Genomic DNA, 21706 nt, shown 5'->3' with positions numbered 1-21706 from the left:
TCCGCACAGAGCGGGACTCGATCCAGGAACCGAACTTGCTGTGCGGCGACAGCGCTAGCCTCTGTGCCACCGTGCCGCCTTAACAATCAAATTGTGATGTCAATTATAATATCAGTTAATTTCATGGATGTCTCATTAGATCCATTAAGCCTGAAGCAACATTTAACTGAACTGTCATTTGTAATTAGAGAGACTGACGAGAGAGATTCACAGATACATGCATCCATTACGTACATCAAAAAATGATCTAAAACATCATTTTATGACACGCGTCTGTAACTGTAACTGTTTTCGGCTGATGATAAACAAATGGATGGAAGAAAACCTCTAAAGACATTGAGATTTCTGTGGACATCAGCATTCAATACAAGTCCAAGTTATTAATAGTGCATTATTATGTCTTGTTCTCAGATTGGTAGGCGAGACCAAACTGGAGGCGTGAGTAATTAAAAACGGCCAGAATAGCTAACAGCTTCGTGTAGAATTGCCTTTTAATTAAACAGAAACAGATGACTGCAGAGCCATGACCCTCCCCCAGAGGGTCATGTGTTTTAATAAATTACTCTATTGCTGTAAAACGGTCAATTTGCTGTGCATGAAAAAACATTTTAGTTACATCAAAATATCCAGCGACACAGTGCGAATCGTGACTGTTAAGAAGGAGTAACAACACACGGCCCACGCAGCGCATCGCACGCAACTGCAGGACTGTATATTTGGATGGGGATTGCCTTCCAAGTACGTCGCACCACTGAATCATTTCTTAGAGGAGATTGTCTGGCAGGAGATGCTCTATTGATCAGCGCTCCAATGGGAATCGGTTTTGCAGCATACCGATATAATGATATTCAAAATGCCAGCCATGCAGTTAGCAGGTGGACTTGCAGCATCACAAGCAGGCAGACATGAAGCACAGTTAAGAGAGGGAAAGGTTAAGTTCAGTTTAATGGCAGCAGGGACTACAGAGTGAATGTGTGAAGCCTCCACTTGATAGTCATCTCTTATCAATGAAAAGGCCAAAGTAGAAATTGATCCAGAGATGAAGAGGTGGAGATATTGAGCCTACCTGTGACCTGGAGCTTGTCCGAGCTGACCTCACATTTCAGGTAAAGACGGCCCCTTCGTTCAGTGTGATCAGTTCCACACAGGCTGGGGACGTTCATGACACACTGCTTATGGACATTCATGTCACAGGCTGCAATGGATAGAGAGAGGAGACCAAAGACATCAGGAGAATATACATGAAGATGGTGTTTTATGCATCTAAGCCAATTAAAACCCCTCCCTTTGTCCCTTTATTTTAAGAAAAGAAATTTTGAAAATTTTGAAAAATAGAAAAGAAATGTTAAGAACCTTAATTGACAAGCCAATGACAATAACTGACTTTTTTTTATACTTTCAGGTATGTGATTATTTACCAGTCTTTTATAACCAGCTACAGTCTGCACATATAGCTCTATTTTTTAATACAAGGTACTACATTAACTTAATCAATTGAAGATGACATTTTCATTCCATCATATGTGTTTCTGTTTAGTATAATATTAAAGGACTGTCTTATCTACAGGCTGTGTGAAAGAGGAGATAACAGGGTTATGACCCAGATTCAGTTCTGTGATGTCATTCATAGATGGACGTGTTTGTTGCTCCGCCAGATGAACCAAATTTCAAGGATTGGGAACAGTTACCACTGGTTACATCATCAAAAATATCTATGCCGCTAAATTTCTTCACAATTATGGATCAATCTCTCTATCCCGTGGCTCACTAGTGCATAAAATAGTACAGTGCAAGCTTATTGTAATGTGATTAATGGTGCAAATGTTTCTCCAAATTAATTTATTGCTTCACATCTCTATTTGTGTACACTATGGAGCAATCGTTAGGCATTATCTGGGATACATAACAAGTGGGTAAATGTATTAAGAGGCTCATTAAATGATACACACTAAATCCTCTGGCACATGATTTAATGGCGGAGTGGGGGAGGGATATTAATAAAGAGCTAGAGCATTCATAGCAGGACCGTTCGCATGGTGTGAAACATACACAGAATTAAAATAATCCATGTATGTTTAAAAAGGGAATATTAAGAAATAGAAACTATCAGGCCAAAGACACACGAGATAAAGCAAACCAATAGGTTTAACACTTACAAACTATAGAGTCACATACAGCAAATCTGACCTCCGTACACAGGTGTTAGTTACCTGCACCAGCTGAGTAGTGCCGAGGTCATGTGATCACCCATATTTGTCTGTTTGATGAGGATGGGCCTAGTGCCAAATAGCTGATTAGATGCTGAGACGGATCCAGATGTGGTTCTAGAACTTGCTTGGATTCTGTTCACTTTCTGGCATAGGGCATAATTTAATTGGTGTCGTGAATTGCTCTGAAAATAATACACTTGTGTTCATTCATGAATGAATGAAAATTTCATGTAATAGTAATGTATGTGTATGACTCATAAGTTCAGGATTAAGTCATATCCCTGTAGACTCATATGTTTTGGGAGTGATCATGTGATTCGATAAAATATCTATACTACTTCACCCCACTTCACTACTGAGGGAAATTGAAGTTGCAAAAATTGAACTCACAGTCACACTTCATGCCCTGGTGAATGAGGCCATACAGCAGAGAGCCACAGTGGTCACAGAACGTGGGGCTCCCATAGGTGTGGATCTTGAATTTGTGCTTCGTTCTGGGATCCTGAAGGAAAGAAGAGGGATGTCCTCTTTATCAAATTGTCACTTCTTATTCTGGGCCACGTCAATGGATGAGAATAAATTTATTTCAAGGGTCATGAGCAATGAAAAGAAGACATATAGTTCCGTTCACTACTGTACACAGTGACAGACATTTGCAAGAATAACTGCACACTGGAGACCATAACCAACCCAACCATGAGTAAAATAAAGCGAAAACCACACATTTGACACTCTTACACATTTGTGAGCAAATGGTTTTATGAGCTGCATTCCCTTCTTTATTAAGCTAATATTGTCCATGTTAGCAATGTGCTGTGTCTGATTATTTTCCTAAATGCAGGACAAAGGTCAGTACAAAGTCCAGCGTTCCATCCTTTTAACCATATCTTGCAGCAACACTCCTATTGCAGCAACTCAATAGTGAACGTACGCCTCTCACACGTAATCACGTGTGGATGTTCCTGTTTATGGATGTGATTTGTGTGTCTTATCAACAGGATGTTCACATACACATAGTTTACAAACTATTCAGATGTCGCAGATCGATTTCTTTGCTGATTTTACCATTAGATGTCAAGCAGTCACTCTTATTGATCTTTGAGTTAAGTGTCAAAGATCAGAGGTTTAACTGTTTTGTAGTTTACAGATGATACAAATTTAGCAAAGTGAACTTTAACAGGCGTGGCAACAAAAGGGCAAATGTTGTTGTGTCTAATACAATAATCACAAAGATGATTTTAAATTTGTTAGTTTTTATCGTGATAGCATTTAGACTTTTAAAATTAAGTGTGGATTGGTCATGCTGGCCACCATCAGCTAAAGAGGAATAAAAGGAATAACAACATAAAATATTGAAGTATAACCAGGATAAACACCGCACTGGTGTTTCCAAAGTTTTAGGAAAACTATAGCAGCACCACGTGAAGAGGAGTAACCTGCCTATCTGGAAGATAATCGCTGCTGGCTTTCCTCACTCTCAGTACCTCTGACAAATGTTGGTTCCATTTGTTAGCATGAAATTAATCCAAGTGGTGCAGCAGACCAAACCAGCCTAACCTGAAACTTACAGCACCCCAAACCGAGTTGTAAGTTGATTATTCATAAAGTAGATACATGTTTGAAAGTCATAACCAACAAAATATTTATGTGTCATCAGCAATCCTTGCGGTGGATTCACTTTGTTTTAATGCAACTTAAATGGGGATTGTAGACAATGCATGGTAGCACAGTTATGCGCTCGCAACGTGTCCCGGTTGACACCGCTTCTCGCCTGTTGCCTGGTGTTGATAGGCTCCAGCAAGACCCGTGACCCGCAAGGCGGATAAACGGCTGAAGATGAGATGATTCCAGTTGTCTCGTCTTCAAGAAAACAAAGGGATGGATGGAAGTATTCAAAGCCAACACATTTATTCATTTGGATTTTGGATAAGGAAAATCTATGACATAAGTTGAAGACAATCAAACATCGGGGGACATTGGAGTAGACTAAGCAGAACATGTGAAGTTGGTATAATTGGACGTCACAGAACTTTGGTATTTCTAATAATCAATATCCCAGCAAGAAAATAAATTTTTCATGAAAATTGATCAACGCACTTATGTGGTTACGTGTAGACAAAGATTTTTTTCATAACATGCTGTCGTGTGGACGTAAAAAAATTTCTATGCGGGGTGAAAAAAGTTGAGTTTTCAAAAAGATCCAGCTACCGTGTGGACATGGCCTCAGTTGAGACAGTCCCCTTTAATGTAATCAAGTCTCATCAAAAATCAAACTTATAATGCTGCAGTCATAATTAACATGAAAAAATCATTATAGTCTGTTGGATCCAGTTATCTGTTAGTTAGGTCCAAATGGATATTAAATATGCATGGTTTATTGATCAAGATCGCTGCAGTACTACCCTACAAATTCAAGAAAATCTTGCATGCCAATCTTGTGTTCATAAAGAAAAAGATGTAAAAAAAAATAATTTCTGGCTACAACCAATGACACATTCTCCCACTACATTTCATGGAATTCCATTTAGTAAAGTCATCATGATGGCAGACCAACAAGCAAACTGTAATGAATGAGGATAAAACCTGCTTGGCAAAGGCATCAACTGACACAAGATGCAAACCCTCCTTTGGGTAAATATCAGGTAATTATTGACACCTATGTGTGTGTTTTATATGTATTCCACAGTCCATGTTTTCGGTTTGCTTTTTGTACATTGAGTAAATGTGTGAACGACACAATGGAAACATAAAGTATAAGATGTAAATGTTCTAAATAATTATAATTATTTTGTTTTACAGTGTAAGGTCTGTGTCCCATGATTTCATTCCCTCACATGTCATGAACACAGCCTTCAACTTATGAGGGGCTCTCTGCCAGCGCGAGAACTGGAGGGCTGCCACTTTTCCAAGCACCTATTCAAAAGTGCTTCCTGCTCAATCTCAGATCGTGCTGTACTGTAAATCTCATCCAGGCTCAGAATCCGTTTAAGTGGATTTGTAATGAGAACTTTATTCAGGCTACGCCATCTTTTTTCCACTGCATTTACTTGAATGATAGCCAGTCTTTATATCCTCTGGAAACATTAGCTGTATATTCCCAGGAGAGGAAAAGTCTTTGGTGGAAAAAGTGTCAGAGCCAGGAATATATTTCCTGTATTTTCCCCCTGATTCTTGAGAATTTCAATGTAAAATAAGGAATAACACTTTGTGTTGTAGTTGTCAGTGAGAGCTGGAGGTATTGCAGATACCTCCACGTCAGTCAGTTTGACCCTTGTCTCTGAACCAATGAATATACTTACTCTACAATCTAACGGGACACAGAGAAATGATTAATTCATCTAAATCTTCTGTCCATCTAAGTATATAATAAGGAAATTCTTGGACAAAGTGGTGGTGGTGTGATTTTGTCGCAGATATACCTAAACAATTACTATTCTGTGATTAATTCTGATCGACATACAGTAGAACTCAAATGATAAATGAAGAATGAATAGATTTGAGAAATCCTCTTCATGTCCTGCATTGGCCGATCTTTTTAAAACTACAAATGTAAGTCACATTTTGCAATGAAAGTGAGTAGAATAATTATCACTGAATCATCACAATTCATCTGCAACATAAAAAAAATCGTGCAACCAAATTCAAGTATTAGTTCATTTTAACTATCAATTCTTGAAGTAGGTGTTTACATATACAGTATGTTGTAGAACTGTACATTTATCAGACTTTTTTTCTCTCTTTTTTTTTTACAAATCGTTAATAGATTTTAATTTTAATTTGGGATGTTACGTGTGTTTATGTTTGTATTAAATAGATATTTTACAAACTCCTTTTTATTTTATGCTCACCTCCTGACAAGAACACCAATGAGGCTGCAGGTCTGCTTGTCTGAGATGTGATATCATGAGTGACTTTAAAGGCAAATGGAACAGCCAATATGCAGAAGATGCAAAAGTAACAGGCAATATCCAGCATGTATGTCTGCAGAATATAGCACTGACAGCATTTATGAAGCACCCCCCCAGCTTGATTGAATAAAGTCCAAATCATACTGTACAGCCAGTACATGTTGTCCAATCAGAAGCCACAAGCACAACATGTACACACCAGCAGCAGTCAGTGTTAGGTAAGGACAGACGAGGAAAAGAGAGAGGTAGACTAACAGCAGAGAGACGGAAAGAGAGAGAGAGGCTGCGCCAGCTGCACTTACTCATGTCCACCCACACACAGCTGATCCTGAAGGATTATCCTTTTGTCTCCCCCCTCCTTTGCTTTGTTCCCTCGATGGCATGAATGAGTGATAGCAACTAAGAGCAACTTTCAGCTACAGATGGGTTGTGTATTTTTATCAACTGTCAGATTCTGAAATGTGAAACATGGCTTATATGGCCACAGACGATGGAAAATACATCAATTAAAATGGTGCATGATGCTAACAAGCCAGATGTCCAGGTGCCTGACCTATGAGATGCTAGACCATTAGAAGACATCAACCACAGCTACAGACACTTCTCCACCTGTTAGCATGGTTTTAACAGCATGGATAAGTTGAAAGCACTTTTTGATTGTGCACTGTCTAAAATAATTATTTATATTCCCTTCAAAATATGAACTCTACCAAATGTTAAAAACAGCAGTCATCTATAACTTAATTTAAATCACTTAATTAAACTGATTACTGAACTTACTTGAATAACTGATGCGTGCACTCTGTCTGTTCTGACTGATTTGTAAGGTTTAATTTAAAGATTCACTCAGACAAGCTGTAATCTGCAAAAAACTAAACCTGTAAATGAGTGTAACCAGTTTGAAGTCACTGAGCACGTTGGTTGTCCATTAACATCCCTTCTGCTAAGGGTTGGAATGGTTTACCCCTGTGGCCTTTTATCCCCTATTAAAGACTAATTGGGACTTAATGGGAAATTCAAGACAGACCGGGTGGCGCTGCCCTTCCAGAAAAGCAAAAGCGGCACAGCGCTTGGCCAAAAGCAACGATGAACACAATCACTTGGTTTGACACAAGAAGGCCATAATGGTACAACACTGCCAGAGGGTGTTACTTATTGATTGGACCAAGCAACAAGGAGGTTGCCCTTTGGTTACTCATAGTAAGAGACCCAAAAGGATATCCCTAATGCAACATGTAAAAAACAAGGAGCTATTTCCCATGTTTTTGTTCCTATTGTTTATTTGTTAAATACAACTTGACCCTGTTACACCTCATATTTTCACTAGTCAAAAGGATTTTAGCAATATAATGTGTTCAGTAATCAGAAAAATAAAGTGAGTCAAGTTGACTTTAGGTCAAAAATGTTAGCAAGATATTTTTAACGTGACACTACATTGGATAATAATCTAGGTTTCCCAATCCAGTTTTTTAATAGTCCAGTTTAAAAAGCAAGCTCTTGCTAATGAACAGTTTGGTAGAGTGAATCTGAACAGGGACTTTCCAGCAGAAATGGGGGGAGGTGAGAGAAAAAGGTAAGTGAGGTGTGTGTATGCAGGGTCATCCTCTACCCTTCATACACACTCCTGAGGTCACAACCAGATCAATAAACACATTTTTACATTGTTTAACTGTAAAATACATGCTACTTTCATGCTGTAATGAACAACCTTAGTAGTGAAAAAAAAATTAAAAAACACACACAAAACAATCAGGACAAAAATAACATGGTGTTGAACAAGTGGTTTGGTGCTGTAGCTACATTTCCCTACAGGACTGTAAACCAGAAGCTAATTCACTGCATCCTCAGGCTGGTAAGTTAATGCCAGCTTGAAACGTCAACTGCTAAACTAGAATGGTGTTTGGTTCATCATATGCATTCATTAATGGGAAATATACAAGCTGGAGAACAGACATTTCATTTTATTACACATTACAGGAACAAAATGAATCTACAGATTTTTTACGACATTAAAGCTGATCACTGCAAATACAACAAAAAAAACCTAATAAATTAATAATTGCTTTGAATTTTAATACTGGAGAGTATTGAACAAATAACATATCTGGGGCACTTTCACTCAGGTTTGGTGAAGTGCCCATCTGGCCACACCCCTGGATGTGATTCAGTTACCAACAGTTTTTCAAAACCACATGTTGGCACATACAATGAAAAAGATTTCTGAAGTGTCAAACTGTATTTGGGCAGACTGACAGAAAGCATTCTGCAAATTCCCAAAGAATAAGCATGAGCAGACTGACTGGTGCAATGAGGATTCCAGACAGATGATGTTTTAGGCGTGCACACAAAGTAAAAAGCAGGCATTCTTCTATAAAAAGAATCCCTGAGGCTGTGAATATGGAGAAACTACAGGTTAAAATAACATGTTTATGCCATCAATCCTTCTCTGCATCTCGCTCAACACATGCAGCGTCGATAACTGAAAGTCTATCAAATGCCAAGCAATGGAGTATGTCAAGGCCGCGTTGCTATTGTAGTGAAACTGCTAAGTTATGCTACAGTAAAAAAAAAAAAAAAAAGAGTGACAATCAATGCTCATGATAAGACGGGCCAATGGACAGCCCAACTGTGTGTGTTTGGTATTTGGAATTGTGGCACAAAGTTGAACAAAGAGAAGACACTTGGAATCTCTGTCTTTCTGCTGAGAGTTGTACTACCTCAATCCACAGGATCACTGCGTGTACCTGGTTACTCCCTTCTCCAACAAATGTTATGTAAAATGTACACTGATGTGATGTATCTAACCATAACCTGAAGTACTTTCACCGACAGTGACTACCATTTTCCATGAGCTTGTGTTGTCCCATCAAACTGTAGTTCACGAGTTAACAACTCATTGTCCACTGAAGCTCTCAGTCTTACCGTGGGATTACCTGAACTGAAATGTCTCTGGCTGCTAACAGCTATTAGCTAGTTACTGAGCTGCCATTCCCTCTTGATTAAACAGGGAAAGACATTTATAGAGATCCTGCCAGCAATCTCTTGTAACCAAGGTCATAGATGGTGCAGTACTACTGTCACAGTTTATAACCATATTAATGTGGGCCTGTTACAGTAACTATAGTAACAGGATGGGAGGTAGAGCCTTCAATGCTGTCAGTGTTCTGCTCAGTTTACCATTTACTACATCATAGTCTTGTTTGTTGCAAAAACATTTTGCACCGGTTGAGGAATGATGGAGTTTCAGCCACGTATAACAAAACTGTCTCAGATGTTGTAAGTAATCACTCTTTACAGAAATCATCAATTAAACTAAAATTCAATTTTGTCAACAAAGATCATTCATTTTCTTAAGCCCGTCATCACACATGGTACATGTTCAGGAATATTCATTTCAATTTGAAACTGGAATGCATTTGCAGCACATCAATGACAGACAAGTAAAAATTCTAGACAAAGAGGAGGACATGAAAGTCAAATTAGAATGTCTCTCTCTGAACAGGGCCTCTTTGGTTGATACAATGAAGTTCTGTTTCCTTCCATAGAACGTTTCAGCCCCACGCAGCATCCACTTATCATTATGTGATGCTAATGACTCACATGTTGCAAATAAATCAGCTAAGATCTCAACATAACTGGAGATAATTCATAATTTTACATAATAGTAAGTCAGACCTGTTCCAGGTGCATGTTGGACTTTGGCAAGGCTGCCCTCTAACACTGCTTCTGTTCATAATCCTTATGGACAGAATTTCTAGGCACAGCCAGGATACGGAGGGAGTCCGGTTTGGGGACCAAAGGATACCATCTCTGCTTTTTGCAGACGATGTCGTCCTGTTGGCCTCATCAAACCTGGACCTTCAGCGTGCACTGAGACAGTTTGCAGCTGAGTGTGACGCGAGTCGGATGATGATCAGCACCTCTAAATCCAAGGCCATGGTTCTCAACCGCAAAGGAGCGGTATGGAGAGTCTTTGCCCCAAATAGAGGAGTTTAAATATCTTGGGGTCTTGTTCACAAGTGAGGGAAGGATGGGACGTGAGATTGACCGACGGATCGGTGCAGCTTCTGCTGTGATGCAGTCGCTGTCGTGGTGAAGAAGGAGCTGAGTGGTAAGACGAAGCTCTTGATTTAACGTTCTCCGTTCCTACTCTCACCTATGGTTATGACCTTTGAGTCGTGACCGAAAGGCCAAGATCCCAGATACAAATGGCTGAAATGAGTTTCCTCTGTACAGTGGCTGGGTGCACCCTTAGAGGTAGGGTGAGGAGCTCAGTCGCCAGGGAGGAGCTCGGAGTAGAGCTGCTGCTCCTCCACCTCGAGCGGAGCCAGCTGAGGTGGCTCGGGCATCTGTTCCGGATGCCTCCTGGACGCCTCCCTGGGGAGGTGTTCTGGGCATGTCCTACAAAGAGGAGACCTCGGGGAAGACCTAGGACATGCTGGAGGGACTGTCTCTCAGCTGGCCTGGGATCCCCCGGAGGAGGTGGAGGAAGTGTCTGGGCATTTCCCCTGAGACTGTTGCCCCCACGACCCAGCCCCGGATAAGTGGTTGAAGATGGATGGAATAATAATTATAATTAATTAAAGAAATGACACATGGAATGGAAAAAAAAAATTGAAAAGATTGATTCTTTCTTCTTTTCTTCTTCTTCCTTGGGGCATTGGGTGGGTCAATGGTACACACATGAATTTACTGCAAGTCAGTGTGTTAAAGACCTCACAGGTTAGATAACTGATGAGAGGTGAAACAATTTCAAACCTTAAAAAGAACTGCAGATGCTTTTTATTGAACTTGTTAAGATTGAGTTTCAAGTCAGCCTCTCTTTTCTTGGCAGGAGAAACCCGGTTTCATTCAGTTCCCTATCCAGATTGCAAAAACATGATCAATAAGAAATTGTGTTGCCATGCAGAGCTGACTGTAGCACAGTTATATTACATAAGAAGACACAGAGTGTCTTCCCAGTGTCTAACCTGCTCCTAATCTCATATCAGTTGTGAATAACCGAAACAAATCCTGCAGTCTACTCTGAATAAGTTGCACTTCCCTCAAAATCACCTTCAGATTCAAACACATATTAATTCTTATTTCATTGAACATGAATGAACAGCTTCATCTTAGAGAGAGAGAGAGAGAGAGAGAGAGAGAGAGAGAGATGATAGTGTAGTATTTCACTTCCTCTCTGTCAAATTCTTTACTTATTTATCTCGTCTGCCCTCTTGCAACTGTTGAGATTGAAGACAAACGGTTTCCTTGTTTTCAATGACAAATCCTCATTTCAATGTTCAATTCAATTTATTCCCTCACCAAATAGTCACACACCTCTTTTACCCATCATCCCCACTGTGATGTGACATTTGAAATGGAGGTGGCACTATACTCCTCCCTGCAGTGTGTTTTTTAATCGCTCTCTGTTTCGGTTAACCTATGCCTGTGTGTAAAAACACTTCTGTCAAAACATGGAAACGACAGCCAGCTGGCTTTAACTCTAAACCCTCATTCAGACAGGTTGAGAAAATGGTTGAGAAGTAAGATATACAGTATGTACCTATTAGACAATCCCCTAAACCAGCTACAGGTATATACTCAGGATGTCCTTGTATTCTGCAGATTGGCAGGGTAATTGGTATTCAGAAGAGTGGCAATGATAAAGACAAAGAATGATTTCCATAATGAAGGACATAGTCTGCAATCAAACACACGCTGATAAACCTTGAAAATAGCCAATTAAACAATTTGAAAAAAACAAAACAGTTAAACAATCGAAAGCTTTTGAAACAATTACCTGTATTAAATATTTTAAGCCAATGCTGGCTGCTGTTGCTCCTTGTTAAACCACCTACACATGGTAATAATGACAACTCGTCAATGTAGAGTATACACACCAAGCAAAGCAGTCACTATGTGTCTGTGTAACTGGTTATATTACTGGTCCCTCTACTGAATTACATTCTATGTCATTACCCACTTGTCCTTCCTTGAACCCTATTGTGTTGGGAAGCCACATCAATTACAATTATTTACTCATGTACTCTATGTACACAAAAGAGTTCAAAATACAAACATAGAACTACAAAAAAGTCCTTTGCAGATGCTCATTTTTATTTGTTAAAGTCATTGGCCTATAGCCACAGGAGTAAATGCTGTGGTTACTAAAATGACATGAGTCTTTGATGAGAAGAAAATGGAGATATCATTTATCTAGACATGAGGTGTGAGGTTAGACAAGGTTACTATTCTTAGCTTATAAATCACTACCCTATTCCTCTTGGCCTTTCGCTAAGCTGCTGAGTGCTGAGAAGGAGGACAGGTTGCCACTACAGCTCACAGGGGGTTTCCTTGTCATGTTTTAGCTATTAAAACGTCTGTCTGCTGGCAGAGCTGGAGATAATAGGCGACATGTTGAACTGTTTGTCAGAACACAAGGTGCTACTGTGACTGACTCTGAATGCCGTGTACCATGGAGCATTCTTGTGACACGTGGTCTTGGGTGCTTATGCTCCTCAGAGCGTTACAGACAATAAAAGTTGGCGTTATTTATTGCTCCTGTCCTACAATTGACCAATTGTCTATCCTGCAATTCTCAGAATTGGTTTGGGTTCCGGACTGTTGAAAACCAAACACCTATGGAAAATGTTTGCATGGGTAACGTCCTCTGTTCATGCAACAGGCAAACTCTCTGTGAATTATCATGAAAAATCAGCCTATAAAAAGACACTCCATGTCTTTACTGGATACACATACACTCAAGTTGTACAAGCTGTGCATAGTTGAATTCATTAAGTCATAGCTGCAAAAGTTTGACTACATTATAGTACATTGCAAAAACCATCCACTCAATGGAAGGTACATTTACGTTGCAGTAAGAGTTCCAAGGTGACTTTCTGTAAGCAGTTACTTGCTGCTAACCAAAGAAAATGTAAAAGGATTCTTGCAGTTGAATCAGGACAAAAGTGTTTCTCTTCAGCTTAACACTCCACAAAAAAATATTCAACCTCAGCCATGCAAAACTCAGGAGGAAGATGCTTTCGTAACATGTAATATTAATAATATGCAGTAGTATTGATGGGAGCTGCAATTGAATAATAGTAAATCCAGCTAAATCCAGCTACAGCATGTGGGCCTTTATGCTAGACCTGGTGCAATTTTAAAGTATTTTCTTTTATGTAGCACATGCCGACAAACTCATGAAAAAGTGACCATACAATTTGGCCGTATTTTTAATGTGTGAATAGTTTTGTTCAGAACTCATGTTGTTGGAAACAAGCCATGATGCAATCAGTTGCCTGTGATGATAATAAATACTGTTGGTTCAAAAGGCTGAACAACGACTCAAAGCCTTAAAAATATGCAATTCAAGGCCGCACACAATATTATGGCTGTTTCATGGACTTGGTTGAAATAAATGAACCATTTAGAGAAAAACACAGCACGGCACAGACTAAACTCATTTCATAGCTCTAAGACCTTAGGGTCCATTGAATGAACTCTCCTGCTTGCTTTCACAGCTGCACAAACCTGGTCTCCTAGTTATTACCAGAGTCACACATATGGAGCTGTTTCATTTGCATAGCAATATCCGTATTCTGTACTGAACATACTAAGGTAGAGACAGGTAGACGGAGATTGTCATAGCTGTCACATCCGCTTGAACTGAGGGCACTGTTAGCCACTTTCTATGCATCCTTTGGTGTAATGAATAAGAGGTGTAATGAATCAGGCAAAAACCCCACCAAAACAAAACAGGAAGAGCCAACCTGCTGGTTCATTTGGTTAGGTTGCAAATGCCAAAAGTCTAGACGCAGGTCACCTGTCAGGTGTATAATAATTAAAAGATGTTCACAAGATGTTTCATAAAGTTATGGCATATTTAGTCTTGGATGAGTTTTTGTTTCTTTTCTACTTTAATGAGCAGGTTGACAGGGGCAGTGACTTTGCTGCTCAACTTTGCTTTGTGTGGTTTTTGCTCTGTCATAGACGTACGAAAGTCGGTAAAGTTACTTTTCTTCTGTGTATCTAATTAGTGTCTGCAGCAGTCTATGTGAGTTTGGGGATTTCATATCTGGAGGAACAGAAATCTTCTTTTTTTAGTTTTGCTTCAAAGCACTGTAAAACATTAGGAAATTTGTGAGGAAAAAGGAAAGTTTTTAATACTTAGGACTGTGGGAGAAGGAATGGGGAGGCGCAAGTGTGTTATCACTAAAGATATGGTACTGCAAAACACATATTTGCTTCAACTGCTGAAGTGGGGAAAACATTTCATTTCTGACGGACAGTCTTTTTGAATGTAACGGTGTGAGAATGTGCATAAGAATGTAAAAGAGTCAGACTTCACTGTGTGACATTTGGCAAAGTTACCAATGTCACAATAACTGACGGGATTAAACAATCATGACAGTGTGAGGTGCTTGTTAGTGAAATAATTCAAAATTTCTCAATGTCTTCGACTAAAGTAAGACACTGAAATACATTTTCGTTACGATTTTGTTTCAGCAAAACAGCAGCAGTCCAGATTCTGAACCTTGCATCTACCAGAATGATGGCGTCCCCATTCATAATCAACTTGATTTGTATGGTAAGTGCTCAGAGATTTTCTTTTCCTTTGCCATGCAGGTAAAACTATTAATAATTTAATTATGGTGATAAGAAGCTGAAGTGTAAAGAGTCAAATGGAGGCAGTCTGTAACTAGTTTCTCTGTATTCCTGGTTTGAGTTTCAGGCCTCACTATTGCATGCAAGGTCAATTTTAGACTTCAGACCATCTCAGGCTTCTCAAAGTGCTTTGTGTGCACTGACATGCATGACAGAGATAGCACATCTTCCTGACTGAAAGTAAAAAAACACAACCCTACTCCACACATCTCTAGAGCTGCTTCACATTCTTGAAGAATTGGGAGTAGAAAACATCTTTTGTAGCGGCGGTACCGGCAGGCACTGGTGAAGACAACCTCTTGTCATGTATGACGACAAGTTGACTTGGGTCAAGAGCGATTTGAACTCTCCCATGTGCTGGTCATTAGTAATACTAGACATGACTGGAACAAGACTGGCTACCAGATAGTTGCTGTAAACAAACCTCAGAGGGGACTGGTGGAATGTGTGTGTGTGTGTGTGTGTATGTGTGTGTGTGTGTGTGTGTGTGTGTGTGTGTGTGTGTGTGTGTGTGTGTGTGTGTGTGTGTGTCTTTGTGTGCTTACACAAGTGTGTATTTGCATATTGCCAATAAACCATGTTTATCACATTTGTGTGTGTGTGAGAGAGAGAGAGAGAGAGAGAGAGAGAGAGAGAGAGAGAGAGAGAGAGAGAGAGAGAGAGAGAGAGAGAGAGAGAGAGAGAGAGAGAGAGAGAGAGAGAGAGAGAGAGAGAGAGAAGCTGTGGTTTCCAATGTTGGGCAGAAAATGTATAAATCTTTGCTGCAGAAATTTCATGTTAATGATATATTAATTTTTTTAAAGTCACAGTAAAATATCTCCATATGACTGAGGTGTTGATAGTTTCAGTAAAGTGTTGCATTGCAGGCAACATGACAAAAAAGATAATAAGTTCTTCTAGTAAAGACGCCGTCAGTAGACAGAGACAAAAGTGTCTGGTTGCTCAAATTAAACTCAAAAACAAGGTTCGAATTGAGTGTCCTCTGCATTTCTCATGAGCAGAAATTAAACTCGTAGAGAACTGGAAACAGATCTACTGAGGTGCAAGCTGTGGTTTCAAACTGCTTTACTGTCTCTTTGGCTGATACCTCCTGCATGTCTGTGAAATGCAGCTTTCTCAAGAATCCCTTTGATTGTCACACTGACAAATGAACCGTACCTGCCTCAGAGCCGCCTAAGAGGCTATCAGGAAGGCTATCTGCCAGAGTCAATGACTCAATTCAGCTGATCCGTAAGAAAAAGAAGAGGTTTTCCTAATCAAAAGGTTGCAGTATCAATTCCTTTGCATGAGTTCAAATCTTCCAATTATGAATTTAGTCACACACTTCTGAGCCAAACGGCTACCTTTCCAAAGAATGGCTGTATAACTGTAAAACCGTCATCTAGTGTACAACTATAGTCAGATGCTTCTTCATGACTAAGTTGAGATAACTATGGTTTTACTACATTCTGAGCCTCTTGCTTGCTGTAATAAGCTATAGATGGATTGTTAGAATAAAGGATAATACAATAGTGTTTTGATTATTTTAAAGATGCAGCAATCTACTCACATCATGAGGCTAATAGGAAGCTAGACAGGGTTATGTTCTGTAGGAATAATTTCTGGAGTTTCACTGCAATTGGAATTCAGTTCTAAAATTGCTTTATAAAAATGTTGCTAAAACCCCTTCAATGTCTTTACAGCAGCTTCTAAGAAAAATGTATATAAAGATTTGCTGTGAGGGTCCAGAAATGTTTTGTTGACTAAGAAACCTCTGCCAACTTTCCATATAAATGGAGGAGAGTATTTAATGACTGTATTTCTACCTTAAGTTTTGTATGCATGCAGATGTCACTGTGCAGAGATTTTTTCATTTACTGCTTCACGACTAAAAAGGTTAAGCTGATTAAAGCAAAAGAGAGCTTTAATGTTATAGGTCAAGGAGGATTTCACTGTGACAATAGAAGTTTAACACTTCTCCAATGGGAAATGATATAGCAGTTCCTACTGCACCCTCCCATCCTTTATCACTTGAGAGTCTGTATGCACTTAAGACTCGTGGGCATTGTCTCCGATGAGCCTTCATCAAACCACTTTTGAGGCAGACATGCCACACACCATTAGCAAAAGAAGCTTAAGATAAGTGTTCATTAGGATCCCAGAGCTTCTAAATATCCTCAGCATGCAGCCCAGGGGATTCTCCATCAACGCTACTGAGTCAGCTTTGACAAACCCTAGAAACAATGACACATTTCAATAGAAACATGACAGATCATTAACTATTATTACGTTAACACAATATGTTTCTCTGCTTCCAAAAATCCGCAAAGCACAATGCGTAACAGTTTCTACCTTTACCTAGTAACAATGCCTAAATATGCAGAGAACGTGTTTTTAATCCAGTTTTGGACTTGCATGAATTAAATATAAGAAAACTAAAATCCATAAATCAATACACTACTAAAAAATAAGAGACCTCAGGTAAACTAGAGAGTTCATCTTTAGCTTCAGTGCAAAATTTCTGCTTCCATGACGGTCTTACTGGATTAAAATATCAGATCATAATGTTAGGGACCTATAAATGTTCAGATTCTTTCTGCTTCTTAAACAGTAAAGAATTTGAACACAGGGAAAGATACAACAAGGAGCCATTTAGTCTTCTAATTCACTGTAAGCCTGTCTGTGTGCTACATATAGTCCCTTTAAGTACTAGGTGTGTATTCACCTAATACATTGCTATTTAAACATTACTCATCTAGTTGCCTGACTGTGCAAGTGGAGGAGAGCTGCTGTGCATCCCTGTATATTTAATAGGCTTGGTGATGCACGCAAATTTACATCATGTTATGGAATATCAAGAAATTATTTAATTACCTGAATTAATTAACCAACAGTAGAAACAATAAATGTCTTCCTGCCGTTTACACCATTTACACATAATGTACAGCAACTTAACATTAATTATTTCATCTATCTAATGAGTTAGGAGCTTAATTTGCGATAATGTGCTACATTACTCTAGAGTCCACATTTAAATATCAGACATACTTTCCAAGCTCACACAATGAGATTGGAGCAAAGCACCCATCACTTCTGATAAATGAGATATTGCCAAAATGTGTGGCTCAAATTCTCCCCTCATATCACTCTTACTGCTGATGAATCTTCAAGCCATTAATAGACCAATGATGAGACTAAAAGACACTTGATGAGGCTTGATGTCAGTCGCTCACATTATGATTGTTAAACAGTGTTTACTTGTATGTCCAATGTTAATAACCACATCATCTATAGACAAGCTACAATGTTTAAATTTGACATACATAAATTAAAATGAGGCTGAAATGCATTGGCTTAAAGCTGATTGTTGTTGTCTCTCTGAAAAATCAAAATCCCACAATCACAATTGTGGGTGGAGGTCAATCTGCTCCCAACCAAACAACCTCTAACTCCTGTGTCTACCTCAGTCCATTCAGTCCACTGCCACCTCTTCACTTACACATCTGTACGGACTAGTGGGGAGACAACAGGCGGAAAAAATATGTGCAAAAACATATTTACAAATGGGGCTATAGTTATGTTGTTTAAATATATATATTTAAATAACAAGCCACCTCAACATCCAGGCTACTCAGGGAGATGGGAATGCTAAGGAAGGCCAATGGGGCTTCTAAGTTGGGGAACCAGTGGCTGTGGATGTAAAAAAAGGACCCGACCTTGGCCTTCAAGTGAGCTGATGGCATCTAGAGAGTGAACCTGGAATACTGGGACTGCTGAACCATCTGGAGGTGTCGTGGGCTGATCAGGGAAACATCCATGAGAGAGTAATGACAACCCGAAGGATGCCATCATTCATTTGAACTCCACAGCGTCTCATCGGTGCATTAAGTATTAATCTATTGAGGGATATGAACATTTAGTCCTACACAACAGAACCGAGATTCTTCAGTCAGGACTGTCTCAGTCTGAAACTGTTAAATGCTATACAGAGGTTTTTAAAGTAATCACTGCATCATATTGTATGAAAACAGAAATAATCCACTCTGTCTTTATGCAATGCTGCAAACTATATATGGAGGCAGTTCAAGAAAGTCAAACTATAAAAACTTATCAAACAAATTAATAATGACTCATGCTAATATTTTTGTGCGTCACAGAGCAAAACATCGGTCTCATCAGTCTGATTCTACTTCCAGTACCAAAAGCATAAAGGTGACATCGACTCAAATCTATATTGTGTAATATCGTCTATGTGTATTATCAAGTGAGGGTATATAACATTCATTTGAGTTTTTCATTTAGTCTCTGTTCCCTCATGAAATTTCAGGGTTCCACTTCTTCCATGAAGCATGAACATTTAAAGAAACCATGTCAGCTCCTTCCTTAAAGTGTTTCCAACATTGTTTTGGTCTCCTCACGGGAAAATAATTTCTCATAAAATTAGATGGTTCTCCATTTTGTTGCAGGGACAATTATTTCTTTCTTTTATTTGCCACACAAATTTAGTTTCAGTATATGTATAGTAATCATCAGAGGGACTTTCATAGTTGGAAGCATGCTACAGAATAGGTATGCAGTGCTTAATGCTATCCTGACAACTGCAGTTTATAACCTTTTCATTCCCTTAAACTTCCACTTCTTTGTTTTATACACTCCATCTCTTGTTTAGTTGCAGCAGACTGTAAGGACAGTAACATTTTTTTACCCTCTTTGTTGATTAGACAGTACTTTTTAGATTAATGACGTTATCAGCAGATTGCATGACAGAAACATTTCCAACTTCATCATGCACAGATCGGCTCATCAATGACAATGAACTCAGCTTCATGACAAATGCTGAACTTTATTGGAAACGTTATACGAGTTCCTTCCATTCTCATATCGCCTGCAGACTAACAAGTACCGTATCTCCTCAAATCATGTTCACGTTCTACAGGCAAAAGTTCCAGCTACCTGTCACAGACTTTATCCTTCCTGGCACTTCCAACAGTCTGTCTGTATGTGCATGTGTTGTACACTTGTAAGCATGTTTAAGGACTCTGTAGAAGGTGTCAGTTCTCACATAGACAAACACACACACAAAAACAATCAGTTTTAATATGCAGCATCAAGTTTCAGTGTGGCCATGTCCCCATGTAAGCAGGCTCCTGTGCCGAGGCTTGCAGAGGGATGTGTGCAAAAAGCATGTGTCGGGGTGTGAAGGGTGGGTGGCTGAATTATGGAGACAGCGATACAAGGGTGGTTACACCACACATGCAGAGGCAGCGACATTTACATTCAGGCAAGCCGACTTTATGTAATTACTTTGTAAAAAAACACAATTGGAAAATATTTTTTGCAATAAAAAATACTGTTAACATTTTACTGTATTTTAAAATACTATAATTACGTAACTTTCAGGACAGGAAAATGGAAAAGACATTAAAAAAATAATAACAAAAAAGTAATAATAAAGAAATAACAGATTTCTTTCAAATGCCAAAACTTTTTTTCAATTATAAATATATACCCTAACATTATTTATAATATTTATTATTTTATAGTTAAATAATTGATTGGTTTTGTGAAACCGTAACTGAATCCATAACTGTATTATATTACTGTGAGAAAATCAGCAACATGGTGACTCACTGCAAAGCTGTAGCTAATTCAGTGAATGATGTGCATCTGCTTCTCAGAAAAGTTATGTAGATTCTTTAATGAGGACTGAGTTAGCATCCCACTGATGCAAAACGATTAAACTCTATGGAGTCCATGAAAAAAGTGTTTACACCTGACATCATGGGCCAGAAAGAGCTGGCCAGGGGTCTCCAAAGAAGAAAACGACCTAAAAGATGAGTGGCTCAATTGCCGGTGACAACCCTTTGGTACTTAAATGTGTAATTTAGCTCCAAACTACTGTTTTCAATTTCCCAAGAGACCCTCAGCCTCGTCACCTGGTCACCTATATTTCCTACAGATGCCCCAAAGCCCTACTTGTGTGTGCCATTTACATTAGAATGTTCTTGTATACAGTTTTTCTCTCTAATGTTATGAAGGAGACTTCTTTCAGGTTTTCATCCTAAGACCGCACACTTTCAACTGAAAGTTGAAATAATTTTACTGATCAACATTGTGAAAAACCTTCTTGAACCTTCTTTGATTATAACATACGTTATTCCAGGCTGCCATGTTATATTCCAGTCTGTTTAGTCTGTGTCCAAGGATTGTCAATCAGGAGAAAGAGACGGGACCGTGCTACCGTTTTAACTTGGTTACTGTGTCACATTTATCTGTGCCCTGAAGACTCCCGCGGGCACAGGCACGACTTCCTATATATACATGCATGAGGCAAATCAGAGCAAAAGGATTTTCAGATTGCTCCGGTCAGATGTGCTGCATTGGTTAAGTGGACATCAATGATGCAACAGCAACACACAAACACCAGCAAGTCAAATCGAGGCTTCATCTGCCAATTCCCTGTAGTGAAACAGGAAGCTCTTGCATTATTGATGGGCTTGTCCTGTAAAGCCCTGAACGTACTCAACCTGCTGGTAACATTAGACGCTGCTGTCAAATGAAAACATTTTGTTTAATTATGTGCTCTAATAACAAATGGTACCAGAGTGGGCTTTAAGTGTATTATTACTGACAAATCATCATGTCAAATTAGACTGCTTACAGTTGGGGTTTTTTAGCAATTGTTGTACACATATAGAAATATTTTATATTTGTATTGAAAATGTTCTTATTAGAAGGACAATTCAAGTGGTTTAACAGACATCTGTTCCAATCTTTAAGAAACTAGGGGACGAAAACAACTGTTAGTTCCCTCACTTGAGACAGAATAAGTCCACAGAATCTGAGAGTTTCCCATTGAATGCACTCTGTGGCACAACTGCTGTACAGAGGCATCCTGATCTGTGAGTAACTGCTGCTTTTTGTCTGCCCTCGAAACAACACTCCTGAGGCCCGCTGCTG

General features: G+C 39.1%; 1 protein-coding gene across 2 annotated transcripts in view; it reads right to left on the bottom strand.

Moving 5' to 3' along the window:
- The window catches only part of prkcaa (protein kinase C, alpha, a), a 121049-nt gene that overhangs the window by 46591 nt on the left and 52752 nt on the right, over positions 1–21706 (bottom strand). For both annotated transcript variants that reach the window (XR_011036857.1, XM_068320822.1), the window contains exons 4-5: positions 2601–2712; positions 1067–1195 (exon numbers count right to left, since the gene is read on the bottom strand). Coding sequence is in view for 1 of the 2 variants with exons in the window: in XM_068320822.1 (XP_068176923.1) it covers positions 1067–1195; positions 2601–2712 (241 nt within the window). In the remaining variant the exon portion in view is untranslated. The remainder of the gene's footprint in view (positions 1–1066; positions 1196–2600; positions 2713–21706) is intronic.

Source organism: Antennarius striatus, chromosome 8 (assembly GCF_040054535.1).
Source record: "Antennarius striatus isolate MH-2024 chromosome 8, ASM4005453v1, whole genome shotgun sequence".
Classification (NCBI taxonomy): Eukaryota; Metazoa; Chordata; class Actinopteri; order Lophiiformes; family Antennariidae; genus Antennarius; species Antennarius striatus.
Note: the sequence above shows the minus strand (reverse complement) of the source record. Positions and strands in the feature narration are given on the sequence as shown.